Source organism: Cydia amplana, chromosome Z (genome assembly GCF_948474715.1).
Source record: "Cydia amplana chromosome Z, ilCydAmpl1.1, whole genome shotgun sequence".
NCBI lineage: Eukaryota > Metazoa > Arthropoda > Insecta > Lepidoptera > Tortricidae > Cydia > Cydia amplana.
In genome coordinates, this window is record NC_086096.1 from 14,712,974 (window position 1) to 14,731,198 (window position 18,225).

General features: G+C 40.4%; 2 protein-coding genes across 3 annotated transcripts in view; both read left to right on the forward strand.

Annotated features, from left to right (window-relative positions):
- LOC134661162 (mucin-5AC-like) overlaps positions 1–6,568 on the forward strand; it is a 36,093-nt gene extending 29,525 nt beyond the window's left edge. For both annotated transcript variants that reach the window (XM_063517117.1, XM_063517118.1), the window contains exons 7-11: positions 1,240–1,361; positions 2,247–2,378; positions 3,039–3,201; positions 4,487–4,642; positions 6,312–6,568. In XM_063517117.1, the coding sequence (XP_063373187.1) occupies positions 1,240–1,361; positions 2,247–2,378; positions 3,039–3,201; positions 4,487–4,642; positions 6,312–6,530 (792 nt within the window). In that variant the 3' untranslated portion in view covers positions 6,531–6,568. The remainder of the gene's footprint in view (positions 1–1,239; positions 1,362–2,246; positions 2,379–3,038; positions 3,202–4,486; positions 4,643–6,311) is intronic.
- Positions 6,569–11,925: 5,357 nt separating this feature from the next.
- On the forward strand, positions 11,926–17,845 carry LOC134660742 (D-3-phosphoglycerate dehydrogenase). Its single transcript, XM_063516528.1, has 8 exons — positions 11,926–11,979; positions 12,517–12,657; positions 12,798–12,949; positions 13,743–13,962; positions 14,350–14,482; positions 15,952–16,067; positions 16,989–17,091; positions 17,684–17,845. The coding sequence occupies exons 2-8, from the start codon at positions 12,523–12,525 to the stop codon at positions 17,806–17,808; spliced, it is 984 nt and encodes a 327-aa protein (XP_063372598.1). The 5' UTR covers positions 11,926–11,979; positions 12,517–12,522; the 3' UTR covers positions 17,809–17,845.
- Positions 17,846–18,225: the final 380 nt, after the last annotated feature.

The window sequence follows — 18,225 nt, forward strand, 5'->3', positions numbered from 1 at the left end:
ATTTAACAACCTGGCGGCCTAGCCAAGGTGACAAACGCTATCGTTTCGCTATCGAATCGGTTTGTCTCTCTATCACTCTTCCATATTAGTGTGAATTGACAGTTGCTTATCGTTCGCTACGGAGCGTTAGCGATTGGCATGTTGTCTACGGGGCCTGAGTCGCCTTTAAGAGCTTAACCCTCTGTCGAAAACCTCGCCCAATGGTCATACCTACTCATTGTATGGACTGACGTTTATCGGACATGCGCCTATTATACATTTGACGTGCGCCTCCTCCGCAAAAATTAGTAGTTTTGTACAGAAAATTACATATACGGCGTCTCCAGTTGTTAAATGCTCTAAGGGGTAATAAGCGCTTTATGCATACTTACTAGGCTCATTTAGACGGAGCGAGAACTCGCATGCGAGTTTCATTACATTGCGTCATTTGATCTATCGGCTGAATTGATGTAACCTCAATGGTCCGCAATGTAACTAAAATGGTATACGAGTTCGCGCGCCGTCTAAATGAGCCCTTTTAATCGCAACCAATTTTTTATCATCTGTCAGTTATTTAGGTTGTAAGTTGTAAGTACCTATTGTTTACATATGTGTATGGTGTTCAGTAAGTCGTAGGTACTTAGTTTTTCTAAACCTATAAAGTTATACTTTATATTTTGGAACAGAGGCGCTGCTCACGTGCTCTTAACATTATTACCTATCTAAGTAAATTTATTGAGTAGGTATTACGTATAGGTAATTGTATAAGCCTAGTGGAGACATATTTGAACACTAAGTTACATTATTACCCACTGATACTATAAGAAACGTCGTATATAAGTCGCTATTATATTCTTTAGTTCTTTACCAATATTTACATACAGGATTTTACTGACGGTCTACTCCTATCTCGTAACCAACACCCTGGATTTTTGGGCGCGGGAATGTTTTACACTAGTCAAAAAAAAATGGTAGAAACTGTAAAAACAGAAACTATTTTAACATTTCTAAGTACATTTGGAGCTATCTACCTATTTTTAATTCATAGTTGGGTAACAATTCTACAATAACAAAGTTATAATTCACAAAGTCATTTCCGCACTCAAAAGAACTCTCAGAACTCAATAAATTTTAATGTCCATCGTATTTTATGGCAACACATTCCAAAATCAACATGCCTGTCTTAAAGATGACCCAAATTCACCAAGGCGGCAATTATCCAATAACATATGAGTGAAGAATGTGTATGAATTGTTGCAGGCGTTTGGCCGACGCGGCGGTTTGTTCGCGGGTCGCAACCGGCCGAGCTCCACGACCGCTGCGCCTGCGCCCGCCTCCGAGGATGGCGCCAGCTCGCCCGCCAGCGACACTCCTGCGCCGAGGTACATCCCTATTACTAATTAATAATTAGGGATGTACCGACTAGTCGGGAAAGCCAACTATTCGGCCTCATTTGTAGTCGGCGATTAGTCGGCGACTAGTCGGCAAAAATAGCCGATTAGTCGGCACTTCATAAGTGACAGAAAAACAGGGCAAAAAGAAATAAACAGCACATATTCTCATAAGCTTTTTACCTATTTTACACATTTTTTTATTTATGGTGCTAACGAAAACTTTTGTTCGAAATGATTGACCCTGTGGTCGCTTTTTTATGTCCGATTGTGCGGTCGCCGTATGGAATATAACCTTAGGATTTATTTATTAAATTTTTTAGCGTTACTATATGATAAATAGCGCGACGAAAGGGTAAAAGGATTGTTTTTTAGTGCATTTGAACCGAACTTAGACCAAACTAATGATCTGGCCGACTAGCCGACTAGTCGACCGACTAATCGGCCATCCGAGCGCCGATTAGTCGGCTAGTCGGCCAAATCAATAGTCGGTACATCACTATTAATAATTCAAATCTGGATGCAGATATAATAGCGCCACAGCTACTTATTATATGTAAACATGCACGCTGTGTTCTTTTTGTTACTTGTTGGCTGAACTATAATTGCAACGAACGTCGAAATTCGTCATTGTTCGAAGATCCCTCTGGCAATATTCTAGCAAAAGTATATGTATTATACAAGTTATATTATAAGTACCTATGTAAATTTACTTTTTATTAACGTGAGACACTTCATTCGGTTCTTGTCTGTCTGATTTCATTTCTTCTCTTTTAATTAGGTACCTACTTATTATGGATAAATCTCTAACAAATTTCTAATCTACGTCTAAGTCTACCAAATGGACATAATTTAACTTGTTTCATAATTTCGTAGACCCCGTCTTCGCCCTAACTTGAGGCGGCCCATCGGCTCTACTACCAGCAGCGCGGCCCCCGCAGAAGACAGCACGGCTCCTGCCGGCAGCGAGTCGGCGGAGACCACCGTTGCTCCGAGCAGAACCATTGGGTAAGTGCCAGATAAGTGCCAGAGAGGTCTCCGCCTGAAGCTGAGAAAGCGGAAATGCGTAATGTGCACATCACCGAATACCTACTGTATGTATCTCGACCGCGGCTATACAGGGTGTTTCCTGTAACAGGAGCAATAAATTAAAATGTAGGTTATACCTACTCCTCAAACTGACCAACATTTGTTCAGCAACTTTTGAAAATAACTCTTTTTTTTTATTACACTTTAAAGTTTATTCTAAGCCGCAATGTATTGAACATTTTGTTATGTTTAAACAGTGTTTAAAGCGTGACAAGCAACGTCAAACACACTGATGTACATTGAAGGCAATATTTATTTTATATGAAAAAGAGGAAGTCGAAAGAATTCATAATTTTTAAAAGTTGCTGAACAAATATTGGTCAGTTTGAGGAGTATAGCCTACTGTTTAATTTATTGCACCTGTTACATGAAACACCCTGTATAAGTAGGCGATGTCTCACCAAGCAAAACATTCAAACAGGCAGGTTTGGTGCAACTGACTCTGGCTAAGTGAGTCTTTAGCTGATGTACGGCAAGCTGCATGACTGAGATCCATTTATAAAGTGGCTATGTAGGTAATTTGACGACTCGGTGTACCATGTGAGAAGGGGAATGTAAATTTGTTTTGATACTTTGCAGTCGCGGCCGCCCTGGATTGCGGCCCGCGTCCCTGCGCCCCGGACCGAGACTGAACTTGCGCGCCAACCCGCGCCCGCGGCCTGGCGCGGCTACCGAGGCACCCGTTGATGCACCCACGGAGACCTCCGCGCCTGATGCACCGCCCACTGACTCCGATGCTGAGGTTTGATACTATCCAACACTAAAGACTGCACTGTAAAGATATTAGGTTCTTAGGTTCTAACAGCAGCACACTTATGATAAGTGACTTATCTCATCGCAATACGATGGAAGAAACATTAGATACCTAGCTACCTATAGACTAACATAAATAACGTGATTATGTACCTTATACACAATTAATAACTATTAAAATCGAGGCACACAGGCGATGCAACAACGTGGGAATATTGCGACGTCTAGGTATATTTCGGTGTTCTGTGTCTAGGTTCACGGCAGCCGCGGAACTCACGAAACTACACAAAACTGTCGGGATACCTACAGCGTTTATGAGATTACTCACTATCTACCTATCACATGCGCGCAACCTTTCAGTCACGGCCTAAACGCTCACTCGATTTCGATGTGATTTCTTTTTTTTCTGGTTTGAACTGCCATCAGTCGATAACGACTATAATCAGTTTTGCTGTATATAGGTAGTTATTAAAATTTGGGTTTTGGAGACCATTGTCTCTCTTAACCACTACTTTCATATGGCACAATGTTCTTCCTTTTAAGTCTTTTTACTGTTTCTATCTTGTCCAGTAATTTTGATGCCAGTGGATTAGGATGCCTTTCAAGGCGCTCAATGTAATTTTTAGTGAATCTTTTGATCTCTTCCTTTATGGTGGGCATATTATTGAGATAGTCGTGTACTTCATCGTTTCGAGTGAACCAGGGTGCACTGGCAATCACACGAAGGATAGCGTTCTGTGCTCTTTGAAGACACATAATGTTACTGTCGCTAGCAGTTCCCCATAGTTGGATCCCATAGGTCCAAATGGGTTTAATGATTGCGTTGTATAGGAGTAATTTATTGTTCACTGAGAGGGCCGAGTTGCGTCCCATTAGCCAATGAAGATGTTTGTACTTCAGGATCATTTCATTACGTTTGTGTTTTATGTGGGTTTTCCATGTAAGGCGCCCTCGATGTGATTTAAGTCTGCTAATTCAGTCTTATATAGCGACGTCATGCTTTTGTTTTTGTGCTGAATACAGTGCCGCGCATGGCAACTTGATAACGATATCCAATACCGAGGTGGATTTAATTCGAAGGTACAAGCAAATTATACACACAAAACAAATTTTGCAAAGTAGACTTACCACTTGCGTTCATGGATCAATTCTAATGGTTACGATGAATGTAACAGTTTCATGGTGAACATTTTAAGGTACTTGTTCTTCTTCATACCTTCACCGATCAAAATGTGCGCTTATGAACCCTTAAATAAGGAGGATTTTGATAGCAGGGTTCGTCGCCGACGCCCGCTCCCGAGGCGCCGCGCGGCGGCCTGCGCGTGCGCAACCGGCTGACGGTACAGCCGTCGCCCAAGCCGCGCGTGGCGCCCACGCCGCTGCCGCGCCGGCCCAACCCGCTGCTCAAGAGGAAGCTACCGTCTACTGAGGTTGTTACCAATCAACCAATATCCTAATTGTTTTAATCAGTACTGGAGCATTCATAATCAATTTCCGTAAGCGGAAACATTTCCGGACTTTGGGTTGCAAACCGTTCGTAAATAAATTTACCTACTCAAATATTGTTGCAACGATATTATTTACAACTAGAAGAAAATGATGCTGATGATGATGAAATAGTTATTTACGATACAAGTGCGGAAAATTCGAAACGAGTGGCGATAAATTAAAACACGACCGAAGGGAGTGTTTTAAATCGACACGAGTACATATGCCCCTTTAAACATTTGACATAATAACGAAAAGTGCTTATTTACGCACTAGTGCGGGAAAGTAGCACCATATGTACTGTAAAGATAATTTCGAAAAAAATCTATTAGTTTCTCGAGTTACTTATCTATGTCTGGCTCGCTTGTAGTCATCAGAGTTAAAAATACGACCGCCTGCACGGTAGGCAGGAGCGCCAGTGCAATGTAATTACATAATTAAATGATCTCATCAGGTCGTCCCTCAGAAACCAATACCGACCCAACTAGCAATCACAGTATTAATTTCAATATTTTAATACTATATTTTAATTTTGCTAAAATCTAGAAAAAAAATATTAGGGTACCTCCTCTACACGTAAAGTGGGAATGAAAATTTTTTGGGGTCTCAGGGGTCTTAAACGAAAATTTTTGGATAAAGTAAACAGGTATTTTCGGAAATAGTCGCTCTGAGAGAAAAAAATATTGTGTCACCCCCTCTAACTTTTGAACCATGGCTCCAAAAAATATATATAAAAATCGTGGAAATAGAACTTAATATAGTATACCTAGACATTCTATGAAAGGTATAGCGAACACGATCAGTTAATCCGTCAGTAACAAAAATTACTAACGCCGTAAATATACTCCCTTTTGCTTGAGATGTCCAGTCAGCAGCAATAGTTGCTAAGCGGGCGAAGTGTTCAAAATGATCTTGACGCGACTTTATTGTTACGAGAATAAGAACGCGTCAAGGTAATTTTGAACACCTCGCCCGCTTAGCAAGTTCTGCTGCTGACTGTCCATGATACTTACTACGAAACCCTAAACTGAGCATGGCCTGACATGCTCTTGGCCGGTTTTATGTAAAGTAGGTACGAATAATCCGGAACAATAGGCTACATGACTAATTTTCATTTATGGTATCAATGGATCTGGTTTGTTTTTAGGATCAAATGTCTATATGGGACCCATTGCATTAAAGCAACACAAAAGTCAGTAATTATAGTCAAAGTCCGACAGTCGCACTTCACTCCTGAAACGCCCCTCACAAAAGGATAAGTGAACGTGATGTCAAGGTCACTGAGATCCCATCTTGTAGTATGGACAAAACAAGAAAATTGCGTTTTGTCCGTGAAATATTGCGTTTATGTATATAGTTGCTATACAATTTTTTTTTTGGATAAAATGTAAGGAATCATATGGTGTCCATACTTTTATCGTTTTTGGAATTAAAAAAAAATTGTGATGCTTTCATGTCCCGTATTTTTGTAAAATTTCCGTATTTTATTTTAATATCCACATTATCGTGATAAATTGCTCATTTGCTATTTGACTAGATTGTGTTATAAAATTCAACATGTGTCATCCCTATTCATTAATCATCTCTATAAAATCTGGCAATTATCAACAGGCAACCACGGAAGCGGCGAAGAAAGTAGAAGAGGAAGTAACAGAGGAAACTAACGTCAGCGGCGAGAAGAGCGAGGCCGAGACGGAGGCCGCGCCCGCCGAGACCACGCCGGCGCCGCCGCTGCGCGGCCTCGACGCGCTGTTCGCGCGCCGCCGCGCCGCCGGCGGCATCGGCGCGCGCCCCGCCCGGCCCGCGCGCGACGCCAGGCGCACAGCCTAGTGCCAATCACATGCCCCCACTAGTTCACTTCACATACAATGACGAAAACTCTAAGGGCCACCCCACATCTAGCGTCTTTCGAGCGTCGGCGTTTACAACTCTATGGCCCTTCTCTCACGAGGCTACTCTTAAGCGATTTGTGTTTCGTACGCGTTTCCTACGCGTCGCTTGTGAGTAGCCGCCATATTTATTCACTTCGTTTCGCACACGACGAGACGCGTCGACGACGCGTTTGATATCAATCGCACGCTACTGTCTTGCTGATCGCACGCGACTCGAGTCGTATACGCTTCGTACACAAAACGACGGCGGAACAAACTTTAGGAGGTGGAAAATTATCCATGTTTGTATAATTATAAGCTGCCAGATTATGTCAGAAAAGATGTAACAGAAAAGGCGTGGATTGAGATTGGAAAAAAAAATCAATTTGACAGGTCAGGAATTATATTTTTATTTCAATTAAATTTATACACAATAATTGGATATAGGTAAATGGAGAAGAAGATTGTCTTCATCGCTGGACTCACTAGACATCGGCGCACGAATGTTGTTCCGCAAATGATACAAAATACCTAGTCTCATTTGCGTAGCACCGTGTGCGGAAACGAGTAGCATACCAGTAGGCGATCATGGTTTGCATCTCAGTCGCGTCGCTTTTAAATAGTCTCGTGAGAGAAGGGCCTATGGCCGCTGCTCGACGCAACGTCGACGCAACGTCGACGCAACTGCGCAGCGACGTCATTTTCCATAGCGCTGACCAGACGCCGACGCTCGAAAGACGCTAGATGTGGGGTGGCCCTAAAATACACGCGTTCACGAGTTACTAGTCGTACAAATCCGATACCACGCACAAAACCTACATGTGTTTCAGCGGCGTAATTTTACGTAAGCGATATGTCAAGAGTCCGTGTGTGACTTGTGAATGCTGGGGTCACCAAAACAACGCACAAATATTGCCTTTTGAGATTTTTCATAGTTCGCCTGTTTGGGTCATTGTATGTGCAGGTTGTACCTATTATATTACACTCGGTGCGAATTGTCATTACTTTTAGTCAATTTCATACCCAAATGGTAGTGATGTTTCCACGTAAACGTACTAAGTAGGTACTTTAAATCTCATTTCTAGCATATATTAGAGTTTAAAAATTCTTAGCCGACTAATATCTTCAACTGTAATAGATGGAACCTATGTTCCAGAGAAATGGAGCAATACCGGGACTCTTTTTTCCATAACCCTATTTATACGTGTTATGTACATATTAGAGTTAATTTTGTTACGAAAAATAAGCGGGTTCAAAAGTCTGCTTCACACCATCCTAGGGTGTCCCAAGAAGCCTGTGTATCGACTATTTCATCCTAGTAATAAGTAGTAATAGGCTCAACCATGTTGATCAGCTTTATCTCTCTTAGGGCCCCAATAGACGTATCATTTTATAGCACTTTATTTTCTACGCCGTCTTCTAATTTGACTAAATTGCACTGGGTAGTTCATATTGCCGCAATACAAAAAAGTTTATAAGGGAGCCCAGGTTATATTGATGGTTAGGACTACTTCTAGGACCTGCACACCTGTAGCCTAAAGTATGAAAGAAGGTTTAGAAAAATATTTTACCAGAACTTCCTTCATTTGAGCAGCACACATCCATTGTATCTAATATCGTAAACAGATTCAAAATGTCACAGTAAGAATTACAACTATAATTCGAGAATAATTAGGTACTTAAGAAGACAATAATAATGTTTGGGAAGTGAAACAATTATAGGTGCGAAGATAAACATGAATTTAAATAATTGACTCTTAAAAATTATACTCATAGTCTTTATTTATAGGTATAATTAAGAAAGTTTTGTAATAATCGTTGATAATGAATCACCAGCAAGCATCGAACGACGTCGGTGTAAGTAAAGCGTCTGAAGCACTGATAGCGAGTGCCATCGTGATATGTTTTGTATATTTCGTAAGTGTGATAATAAACTTAATATAATAGAATACTTGCATTTTATTGAATCTGCTAATAGTGACACCCTGGACGGGTGAGCTTGAGCCCCCCCGTCAAGTATACGTACCTACCTACTTCGTTGTATGAATGCCGGCATCATTATAATGCAGGTAAATAACGCCAATTAATAATAACCTAAGATTTAACCATTTAGTAGATTCACCTAAAATGTTTGGTCCGTCTTTAGCATGTAGCATTACAAAATTACAGCATTTGTAACATTCTTCTTTATTCTAATATTTAGAGCTCATAGTCTTTAAAATAAGCTTTATTATCGGACTAATAACAATTGTATTTGTACTTAACTTACATAATACACTTACCGTAAAATGGGGTGAGTGGGGGCAAAACTGACATTCAAACCTCGATAACATTTTATTTTTACATATGCAAACTGAATGGTGTACCTATATCAGCGGTCGGCAACCTGCGGCCCGCGAGCCTCCCTGGCTGTTTTGTATGTAATATAGGCAAACGACCATGTCTGATAAAGTCATAAATATTTTCAAAGTGCGGCCCGCGTCAACTTCGTAAATTACTATGTGGCCCTTGGCTGCTAAAAGGTTGCCGACCGCTGGCTGTATATAATAGTGTTCCGGACGTTTGTATTTTAGGGTTTATTTTATTTTGGGTAGTTCCATTTCATAACTTTGACGATAAACAGGAAATCCCACCTCACCCAGTAGTCCCTCGTAATTGGGGTGAGATGGGATTTCATACATAGGTGATTTTGAAAGATTGTTGGATCGATCTTTTTATTATGAGTATTACTGTAGCTCCATTTTAAATTGGAATAGGTACATTATTTTTGTAGCAATAGCCTTAAAATCCCATCTCACACCCCTTTCATCCCTTTTCTTCCCATTCATAACCCAACTCTCCCCGCGAACCCTACTCACCCCATTATACGGTATGAAAAAAAAAACTGCAACCCTGTCAAAAATTTAAAAAGCGGCCAAGTGCGAGTCGGACTCGCCCATGAAGGGTTCCGTATTTAGGGGATTTATGACGTATTAAAAAAAAGCGGCCAAGTGCGAGTCGGACTCGCCCATGAAGGGTTCCGTATTTAGGCGATTTATGACGTATAAAAAAAACTACTTACTAGATCTCGTTCAAACCAATTTTCGGTGGAAGTTTACATGGTAATGTACATCATATATTTTTTTTAGTTTTATCATTCTCTTATTTTAGAAGTTACAGGGGGGGGACACACATTTTACCACTTTGGAAGTGTCTCTCGCGCAAACTATTCAGTTTAGAAAAAAATGATATTAGAAACCTCAATATCATTTTTGAAGACCTATCCATAGATATCCCACACGTATGGGTTTGATGAAAAAAAAAATTTGAGTTTTAGTTTTAAGTATGGGGAACCCCAAAAATTTATTGTTTTTTTTTATTTTTGTATGAAAATCTTAATGCGGTTCACAGAATACATCTACTTACCAAGTTTCAACAGTATAGTTCTTATAGTTTCTGAAAAAAGTGGCTGTGACATACGGACGGACAGACGGACAGACAGACAGACAGACAGACATGACGAATCCATAAGGGTTCCGTTTTTTGCCATTTGGCTACGGAACCCTAAAAAGCGTCCGATATTAGGCGACCTTACCTTAGATCCTGAAATACTTCGCTTCGCTCATGATTCAACCTCGGAGAAATGTTACAGTTAGCTCGTCCCTTGTCATATAAAGTTTTATAAAATGTGTTACATACTGGCAACGACAGAATTAGTTGGTACCATGGTAGGTACTTACATACATAAAGCAGTTAGTTACAAAGCAATTGCAACACTGGGTGTGGTCCATAATACTATACGCATAATTTGTTTATAGGGCTAGTTGGTGCACTCAGTTATCTGTTCCTGTACTTAAAGAGAAAGGTAAATTAATGGCGTTATAATTTCTTGCCAGTTGTGCTATTAACTACGTACCTACCTACCTAAGTCATAATACCCAGCTAAGTGGTTTCCAATTCAGGATGATACTTATACTATTAACCGTAAGCTTAACTTTGGTTAAAATAAGCCAACCAACAACCTATGGTGGACACATTCAAGGGGCAGTTTGTGGGCAGTTAGGTACTGACTTTGCCTGTCTCGACAGGCACTTTATTTTCGTAGGCAAACCTAGTGAGTGGTTTCTTTTCTTCTTTCAGTTTTTGGCTTTATTTCATTAGAATGTTGTTTAGTTCCATGTTGGAACAAAACCCAGAAACAGTTAACTTTTTTGAAGTGAAAACTTCTTTAGCGGCGCTGTGCACTTTTTGTGATGGGGAAAAAACTCGCCAGAGCGCGTAAGACGTAAGACGTAAGATGTCATTGAGTTTTCACTTCTGTCGGGACTCCCGGAGTGCAACCCGTTGTTTTTTTTATCACTTAATTAATGATAAGGACATGTACTTATGCACAATTAGTTACAAACAAGTAGCAGTCGGTGCTCCTGTTTTTATTTAGTAACGTAATAACAGAATGGAAAGAATCATACTTAATAAGGTCGCAACTCGCAACAAACAAGATAAGCCCACTCCGCGTTCCCTGGCCGGTGCGGTGTAAACACTGCTGTCCCACGACAAATTGCATCATCTGATCAATGATCATGCAGTAAAGTAACTTGACCGCGTTTGGTGATAACAATGTAGTTTAGAGCCGCACGCAATTCGTTTCCTAAGAGCGAGTAAGGTAGGTCACCCATTAAAATTGAGTTGTCAGGAGGCTCCGGGACGTGACCGGCCCGGGCCCGCACCGTGCCACTCCCGCGCCCCGGTGATCACATGATGCTTTCCATAGAAAACGAAACTCCGGAAGCTCCGGCCCGGCCACGACCCGGTCTACCGTCACTACCGTGAGTTATCCTTAATACTAAATTAGGCAATCCCTAATTACCTATTTGAAAAAAGTAGGAGGACTTTTACATTCTTTTCATAATTAAATTCTTTCCATCGCTGTAGTTTCTACATATATATATTTTAGACGTAGGGAATAGGTACAATTGTTTAGGTATACAACATGTGCCATCTTACTTTAGATGAATTGGATTTTTCTAGTTTAGACAGTTTATCTTCTCTTATCTTTTAAATACTAAGCAACATATATTGACTTCTTTTGATAAAAAAGAAACATTGATAGCAACAAACATTGACACCGCGTAATTCAATTGCACACGGTCATGATAAAAGTGGTCTGACAACACAACGAGCGAGCGTCTGACGATAATAACTAAAACGCCAACTTTATATTGCGGCCGTTAGTAAGACGTGTTGAAACGACTCGCATACCCATAGAGTCGAGTTTCGTATGTCTTGGCCGATAATAAACGAGCGTGCCGACGGCACTATATGTTTGTAACGTAGTCTCTTGCGCCGGCGACTATTCGGCGTCAGTCGTCTCCGAACCTCCTCCCGGGGCCCATCGCGAACTCATTCAACCAATCAACATATTTACACGAGTGAGTACCTACTTTTACAGTTAAATACTTCTTACAATTCGTTAACAACTTTATCCTCCTGACGACCGTCCTACACGTATAGTAGGATATTAGTATCGGTCAGTGGTATCACATTAAGTACATCCTATGAATTGCATGACAGAAAGATCCCAGTCTCGTAAACCATTTTGTCACAGGTTGAATTGAATATTGCAAAGCGAATTTATGTGCGACATTGACAATAATAATTAGAATAAAATTATCTAAAATGCCTATTACATGTTACTCATTAACTCATTAATTCTAATGAGACCGACTTGTTTATCCAATGAGTCGGTCTCTTCCTACATTTCAATTAGGTACTATGTGCATAACAATTATGTACTGACTTTTCGACATGAGAATTAAAGATAGTTAGTAGGGGGCTATATAGTTATTTAGCTGACATTTATGTGTAGGTTACCGGCATACTAAGTTAGAAAGTAGGTACCTACCTAATATATTGTTGATAAATATTTAATTTAAAGATCTACTTGTAACATGTATTATTTTTTGCAGATAAAAATGGGTTTAGACATTAAATCTGTGTTAGTGGCCGATGGAGTCGGATCTAACTGTCAAGAAATCCTCAACTCACATGGAATCCATGTCGTCAACCGGCCAAAAATATCCAAACAAGAACTTCTTGAAGAAATTCCTGTAAGTATTGCATTATTGTTAATTTCAGAAATACTTAAATCGATTTTAAAAGAATCATTACTCCAATCTAATGAACTATGATTTCATTATTATGAGTGTCGTTAATTACATATGTTATAGGTATTTTTGTTTTGCAACAGAAACATGAAGGTTTGGTGGTGCGATCAGCCTCACAGGTGACCAAAGAAGTGCTGGATGCGGGCAAGAAACTGAAGGTGGTGGGTCGCGCCGGCGCCGGCGTCGACAACATCGACGTCGCCGCAGCGGGGGCCAAGGGAATCGGCGTCATCAAGTAAGTTTTTCTTTTCGATGTGGCGCGCGCACAGCTCTTGTGAGCAAGGACCCCGCTAAGGATACGGGCGAGCCTTGCTCATATGCATATCTGTCGCCAGTTTTCCCTTAGTCGCCTTATACGACACCCACGGGACGAGATGGGGTGGTGCTATTCTTTTCTGATGCCGGCACCACACGGCACTCATCAAGTAAGTTTGCGTGCGCTAGGATATGATAATACCATAAGAAGCTTCGTATGCCTTACATGGCACTTAAGGTCGGGAGAGAGGAATAGGGAGAGCTAGACGCAATTAGTAACAGGTCCTTTTGGATGAAAATGTTGAACGTTGAACATTTAGGTAAATGTCAAATAAAGATTAATGGTGACTTTTTACCTATTTACCAAAATCACAACTAAATATGTAACTTCAAGATTGCCTGTATAGCTTACTCATTTACAGACAAATAGAAGTATTGAAATAGGTCGTCAATTTCATGTTGGTAACCTATGGGAATAGCCTAGCTGTGTGATAAAGATGAAATACTAAAATGAGTAAAACAGTGTGGGGCACTGGAGGCCTGGGTCACTTTTTCTTAGTATACCTATTACATTTATTTCAGTTTAAAACAGTAGTTGTTTAAAATTTATTATGATTAGTGTTATTATTCGTCGAATTTTGGTTCAAAACACATTACTGAAACCTAATCTAAGAAGGATATACCTATTAGGCATCCAAGTGCTGTAAACTTTCCAGAGCCAAAGAATTTTTATTATTCGGCCCAGTTGGTAAATTTTTGATAAAAACTTCCAGCGCTCCCGGGGCCAACGCGATGAGCGCCTGCGAGCTAACGTGCGGGCTGATGCTGGCGCTGGCGCGGCATGTGGTGCCGGCGGCGTCTGCGCTGCGCGCGGGCCGCTGGGAGCGCGCGCAGTACACGGGCACCGAGCTCCAGGGCAAGACACTGGCCGTGCTCGGCCTGGGCCGCGTAGGTCGCGAGGTCGCTGTCAGAATGCACGCCTTCGGGATGACGGTAAGAATTTAATTTACTTTATTTTACACATTGTATCAGCGGTTTTAATGATGATAAATGACAATATTCACTGTAATAGGCAGGTTTTGTGCAATGTGTAGGTGTCTATCGTCAGGCTCCAAGCAAAACTCACTAATTAATACCACAAGTTATCCAAAGAGCGCCATAGTGAACCGTACTATGTATAAATAGGTATAATACTAAATATTTGCATGTAATTTGTTTTTCGCTCATGATGGGGCCAACAAATTGTGTAAAAATATTTTTCATAATGTCAATATCCAGGGAAAAGAATGGAGTGTGCATTTATATGGAGAAGCGGTCATCCCCTTTCCTCTTAACTTTAACGTAGCGATTAATACACCATGTGTTTTTAATTGTACACAGATCGTAGGATTCGATCCCTTCGTGGCAGCCGAGCAGTGCAAGGAGTTCCACACAACCAAGATGGAGTTGGAGCAAATCTGGCCTGTGGCCGACTACATAACCCTCCACACGCCTCTCATTGACTCCACCAGAAGTACGTAACATACTAACTATTTTAGGGTTCCGTTGACAACTAGGAACCCTCACCTACAGTTTTGCAATTTCCGTTTGTCCGACCGTCCGAGGCTTGGCTCCGTGATCGTTAGTGCTAGAAAGTTACCTACAATTTGACATGAATAAATATCAATAATAAATCGCGGACAAAGTTGTAGAATAAAAACTTGAAAAAATATTTTTATATGGTGGGTGGGTACCTTACACGAGCATGGCCCGACATGTTCTTGGTCGGTTTTATTTATTTACTTAAGTATTAATATTTAATTCTTTATAAACTTCGACACCCGGTACTTTGGTAACCACATTAGATTTAACTTATTTTTTAAACGGCGCTTTTTCAACCAAAATTTCGTAGGTACCTATTAAGATCAAAGAGACACCGTGTTTACTAAATGTACCTACTTATTTAAAATTGTTATTGTATAGTTATCGTTGGCAATCAACTTGTGTTAGCTCAGGTACTTACATATAAGAGTTTCTATCAGTAGGTACCAACATGTTGCTATGGGCAGAGGCAAGTAAATATAAAGAGTACACCTCTGTGTATTTTTGGTATAGGTACCTATGTATTAAAGTACACCAAAATATACCTTTTTATCCTTTTATGATTCAAGTAGTCTTGCGCCTGTTACAGCGATCGAACAAACTCAATTGTACGTTGCGTCATAAAATTATAGTTTTGATAAACTATACATATAAAATGCTAACGATATTACCTAAGTAGTAATAATCGACAAATTATGAGGCACAGGACTTGTATGGAGATTATCAGTCTTCTAAATTTACTTGCCTCTGATATGGGTCAGCTTATCAATATCTAGGTACCTACCTAACCTATTAGATAAAAATAATTATGTGTAAGAGCGTTTTCACACTGCATGATCAAATATCTGATACGAAGGCGGGGACGTAAAATATACGAAATGTGAGCTTGTTTATATTTTACTAGTTATAGATTGGATGGATTACTCAGAGATTCTCTGTGAGCTGTAGACCTCCTGAACCCACGTAGTTCTATCAATTAAAAAAAAACTGAATTGACAAATAAAATCCGTGTAAACAATTATCGATCATGCTCACAAAATTTTACGAGAGCCGGTTGAGAAATGCGAACTGTAGAGGAAAACAGCCGGACAACATTTTTGCCTTGAGACGGAAACGCTCTTCTCAATTCTTGCAGTTGCTTTTGTCCTTGGGCCAGCCGACTTTCGATATCGCCGGAACCCCGTCAGCTGTCGAACAATCGCTGGAAAACGAACGACGAATAAACTACATATACTTGGTCAACCAGATCTTGACAGTAGAAAAAGGCGGCAAATTTGAAAAATGTAGGCGCAAAGGGATACCTATCGTCCCATAGAAAATTTGAATTTCGCGCCTTTTTTACTGACAAGATTTGGTTGACCAGCTATAGGTATACTTGTATTTAAAATAATGATTTTACAGATTTCATTAACGCCGCTGTGCTGAAGAAGTGCAAGAAAGGCATCAAGATCGTGAACGTGGGTCGTGGAGGCCTAATACACGAGCGGGACTTACTTGATGCTCTCAACGCTGGCCAGGTACGCCTTACAATACTGCTGTTGGAATTTGTAATTTATGTGTATAAGTAAATTAAGGTGAAACATATTGAAAAATGAATGCGTTTTAACAGAATAAGGGCTCAATTAGACGACGCGCGAACTCGTATACGATTTTAGTTACATTGCGGACCATTGAGGTTACATCAATTCAGCCGACCGAACAAACGACACAATGTAATCAAAATCGCATGCGAGTTCTCGTCCCATCTAAATGAGCCCTAATTCATTCAAGAATAAGAATTAAGGTCTCCGGTTAACGTAGGTGGGCGTTTTTTTTTGTTGTCCCCTACACTTTTTTTCAAATTTGGGATTTTTTATGTTATTTCTACTCAGAATCACGAGCTCTTTCTATCCTAATAAGAGAAAAAAAGTGTCCCAAAATTTCCATACCGACCATACAAAGTCTATGAAAAATGCTGACGTAATGGAAATAAAAACCTTAGGACACTTTTTTTCTCCTATTAGGATAGAAAGAGCTCGTGATTCTGAGTAGAAATAACATAAAAAATCCCAAATTTGAAAAAAAAGTGTGGGGGACAACAAAAAAAAACGCCCAGGTACTGTTGAAATATTTTTGCCTTCCCATCAACTTCCCATGCAATTGCAATATGACGCTGAAAACTCACGGATTATAATTGAGCACACATTTCTGGTTGTCCGTATAATAATAGTAGTTGCCTGTTGAAAGAAAAGTACAGTCAGCGATAAAGCCTTGTATTAAAGTTTTTGACAAAAAACTTATTAATTTAAGGTTTGCTTTACCTTGAGTTTTTTTTTTTCATTTCATACCATAAGTATTGAACAACCAAATTAGCTTAAACCATAATCGGTTCCTCAATGAAATACCGTGACTGTATGCTGTATGTACTTAGATATCATTGTTATCATGTTTGTATCCAGGTTGGCGCCGCCGCATTAGACGTGTTCGAGGAGGAGCCCCCCACCGACCCCCTCACGCTGGAGATCATCCAGCACCCGGCAGTCATCGCAACCCCTCATTTAGGTATCTCAGTGATATGTTTACTATTTATTAGACTTCGCATTGACAAACTGTGGTAGTGTCTAAGAAAATGGCACTCCACATTCTTCTACGTCGAGGTTGGTACATCTGTCCGAGTCCGACCGATGGTATTTAGCACGCATTGGCGCCATTTTGCCAAACGCCAAATATCTGTTATGAATAGGTACTCAATTCAAACTCATGCACTGATATTTGACAAGCTGTTTTAAAATGACCTATTACCGACGGTTTTATTCTCTTTACAATAATGTTTTGTTCAGTTCATTTTGAATAGTTAGCACGCTTAGAAACTTCTACACTGTTACGTAGACCTACCTAACTTCGATCCTGACGTAAATAGATTTAAGTACGCACCGTCCGTCAAAATACAGACACGCAAGCCAATAAAGTGTGATATTATATTGTGACTTTTTAATTGCCGAATATAAGGATATTAGGTAAGGACCTATGGATATTTTGTTCATACATGCGAATTTCATTATATGCACTGTGTCATAACCGTCGACATATTAATTCAACGGAAATCATAGGTAGTATGTAATGTAACAGGTAGTATAACAAATTTGGTGTGCAGGTGCGTCGACCAAGGAGGCACAGGTGCGCGTGGGCCAGGAGATCGCCGAGCAGCTCGTGAACCTGGTGAAGCCGGGCACCTACTCCACGCCGCTCGCCGAAGTCACGCGCGTGTTCAAACAGTAGATAACTTATATCTTACCCTGCTAGTTACGACTACGAGTAGCAATGTACCTGTTGTGGAACTTTCAATTGTCTTTGGCCGCATTTTTTCCATTAGCAATTTTTTTTCCTTGAGCTGAAACGTAGACGCTGTTCTGTTAAATAAGTTTTAACGGAAAAAGGTGTCATAGGGAACTCCTTGCAGTTGCTTTTGTCCTTGGACCAACCGACTTTTGATATCGTCGGAACCCCGTCAGCTGTCGAACGATATTCGTATATTGTTTTAACGAATTGTACGTTGGTCGTTGGGGGATATTAGAATAGACGATATACTTGCATTTAAAAGAATGATTAAACGGAAAGTTGCATAAACAGTAGGTACCTATGAGTAATTTTCAGTAAGTTTCGGACTATCTTATCTACACAGATCTGATTGTCCTA

Excerpts from the sequence above, each read along its gene's own strand:
- LOC134660742 (XM_063516528.1), top strand. The coding sequence starts at position 12,523 with ATGGGTTTAGACATTAAATCTGTGTTAGTGGCCGATGGAGTCGGATCT. Across the intron at positions 13,963-14,349 it reads TGCACGCCTTCGGGATGACG|ATCGTAGGATTCGATCCCTT; the intron begins GTAAGAATTTAA and ends AATTGTACACAG. Across the intron at positions 14,483-15,951 it reads TCTCATTGACTCCACCAGAA|ATTTCATTAACGCCGCTGTG; the intron begins GTACGTAACATA and ends ATGATTTTACAG.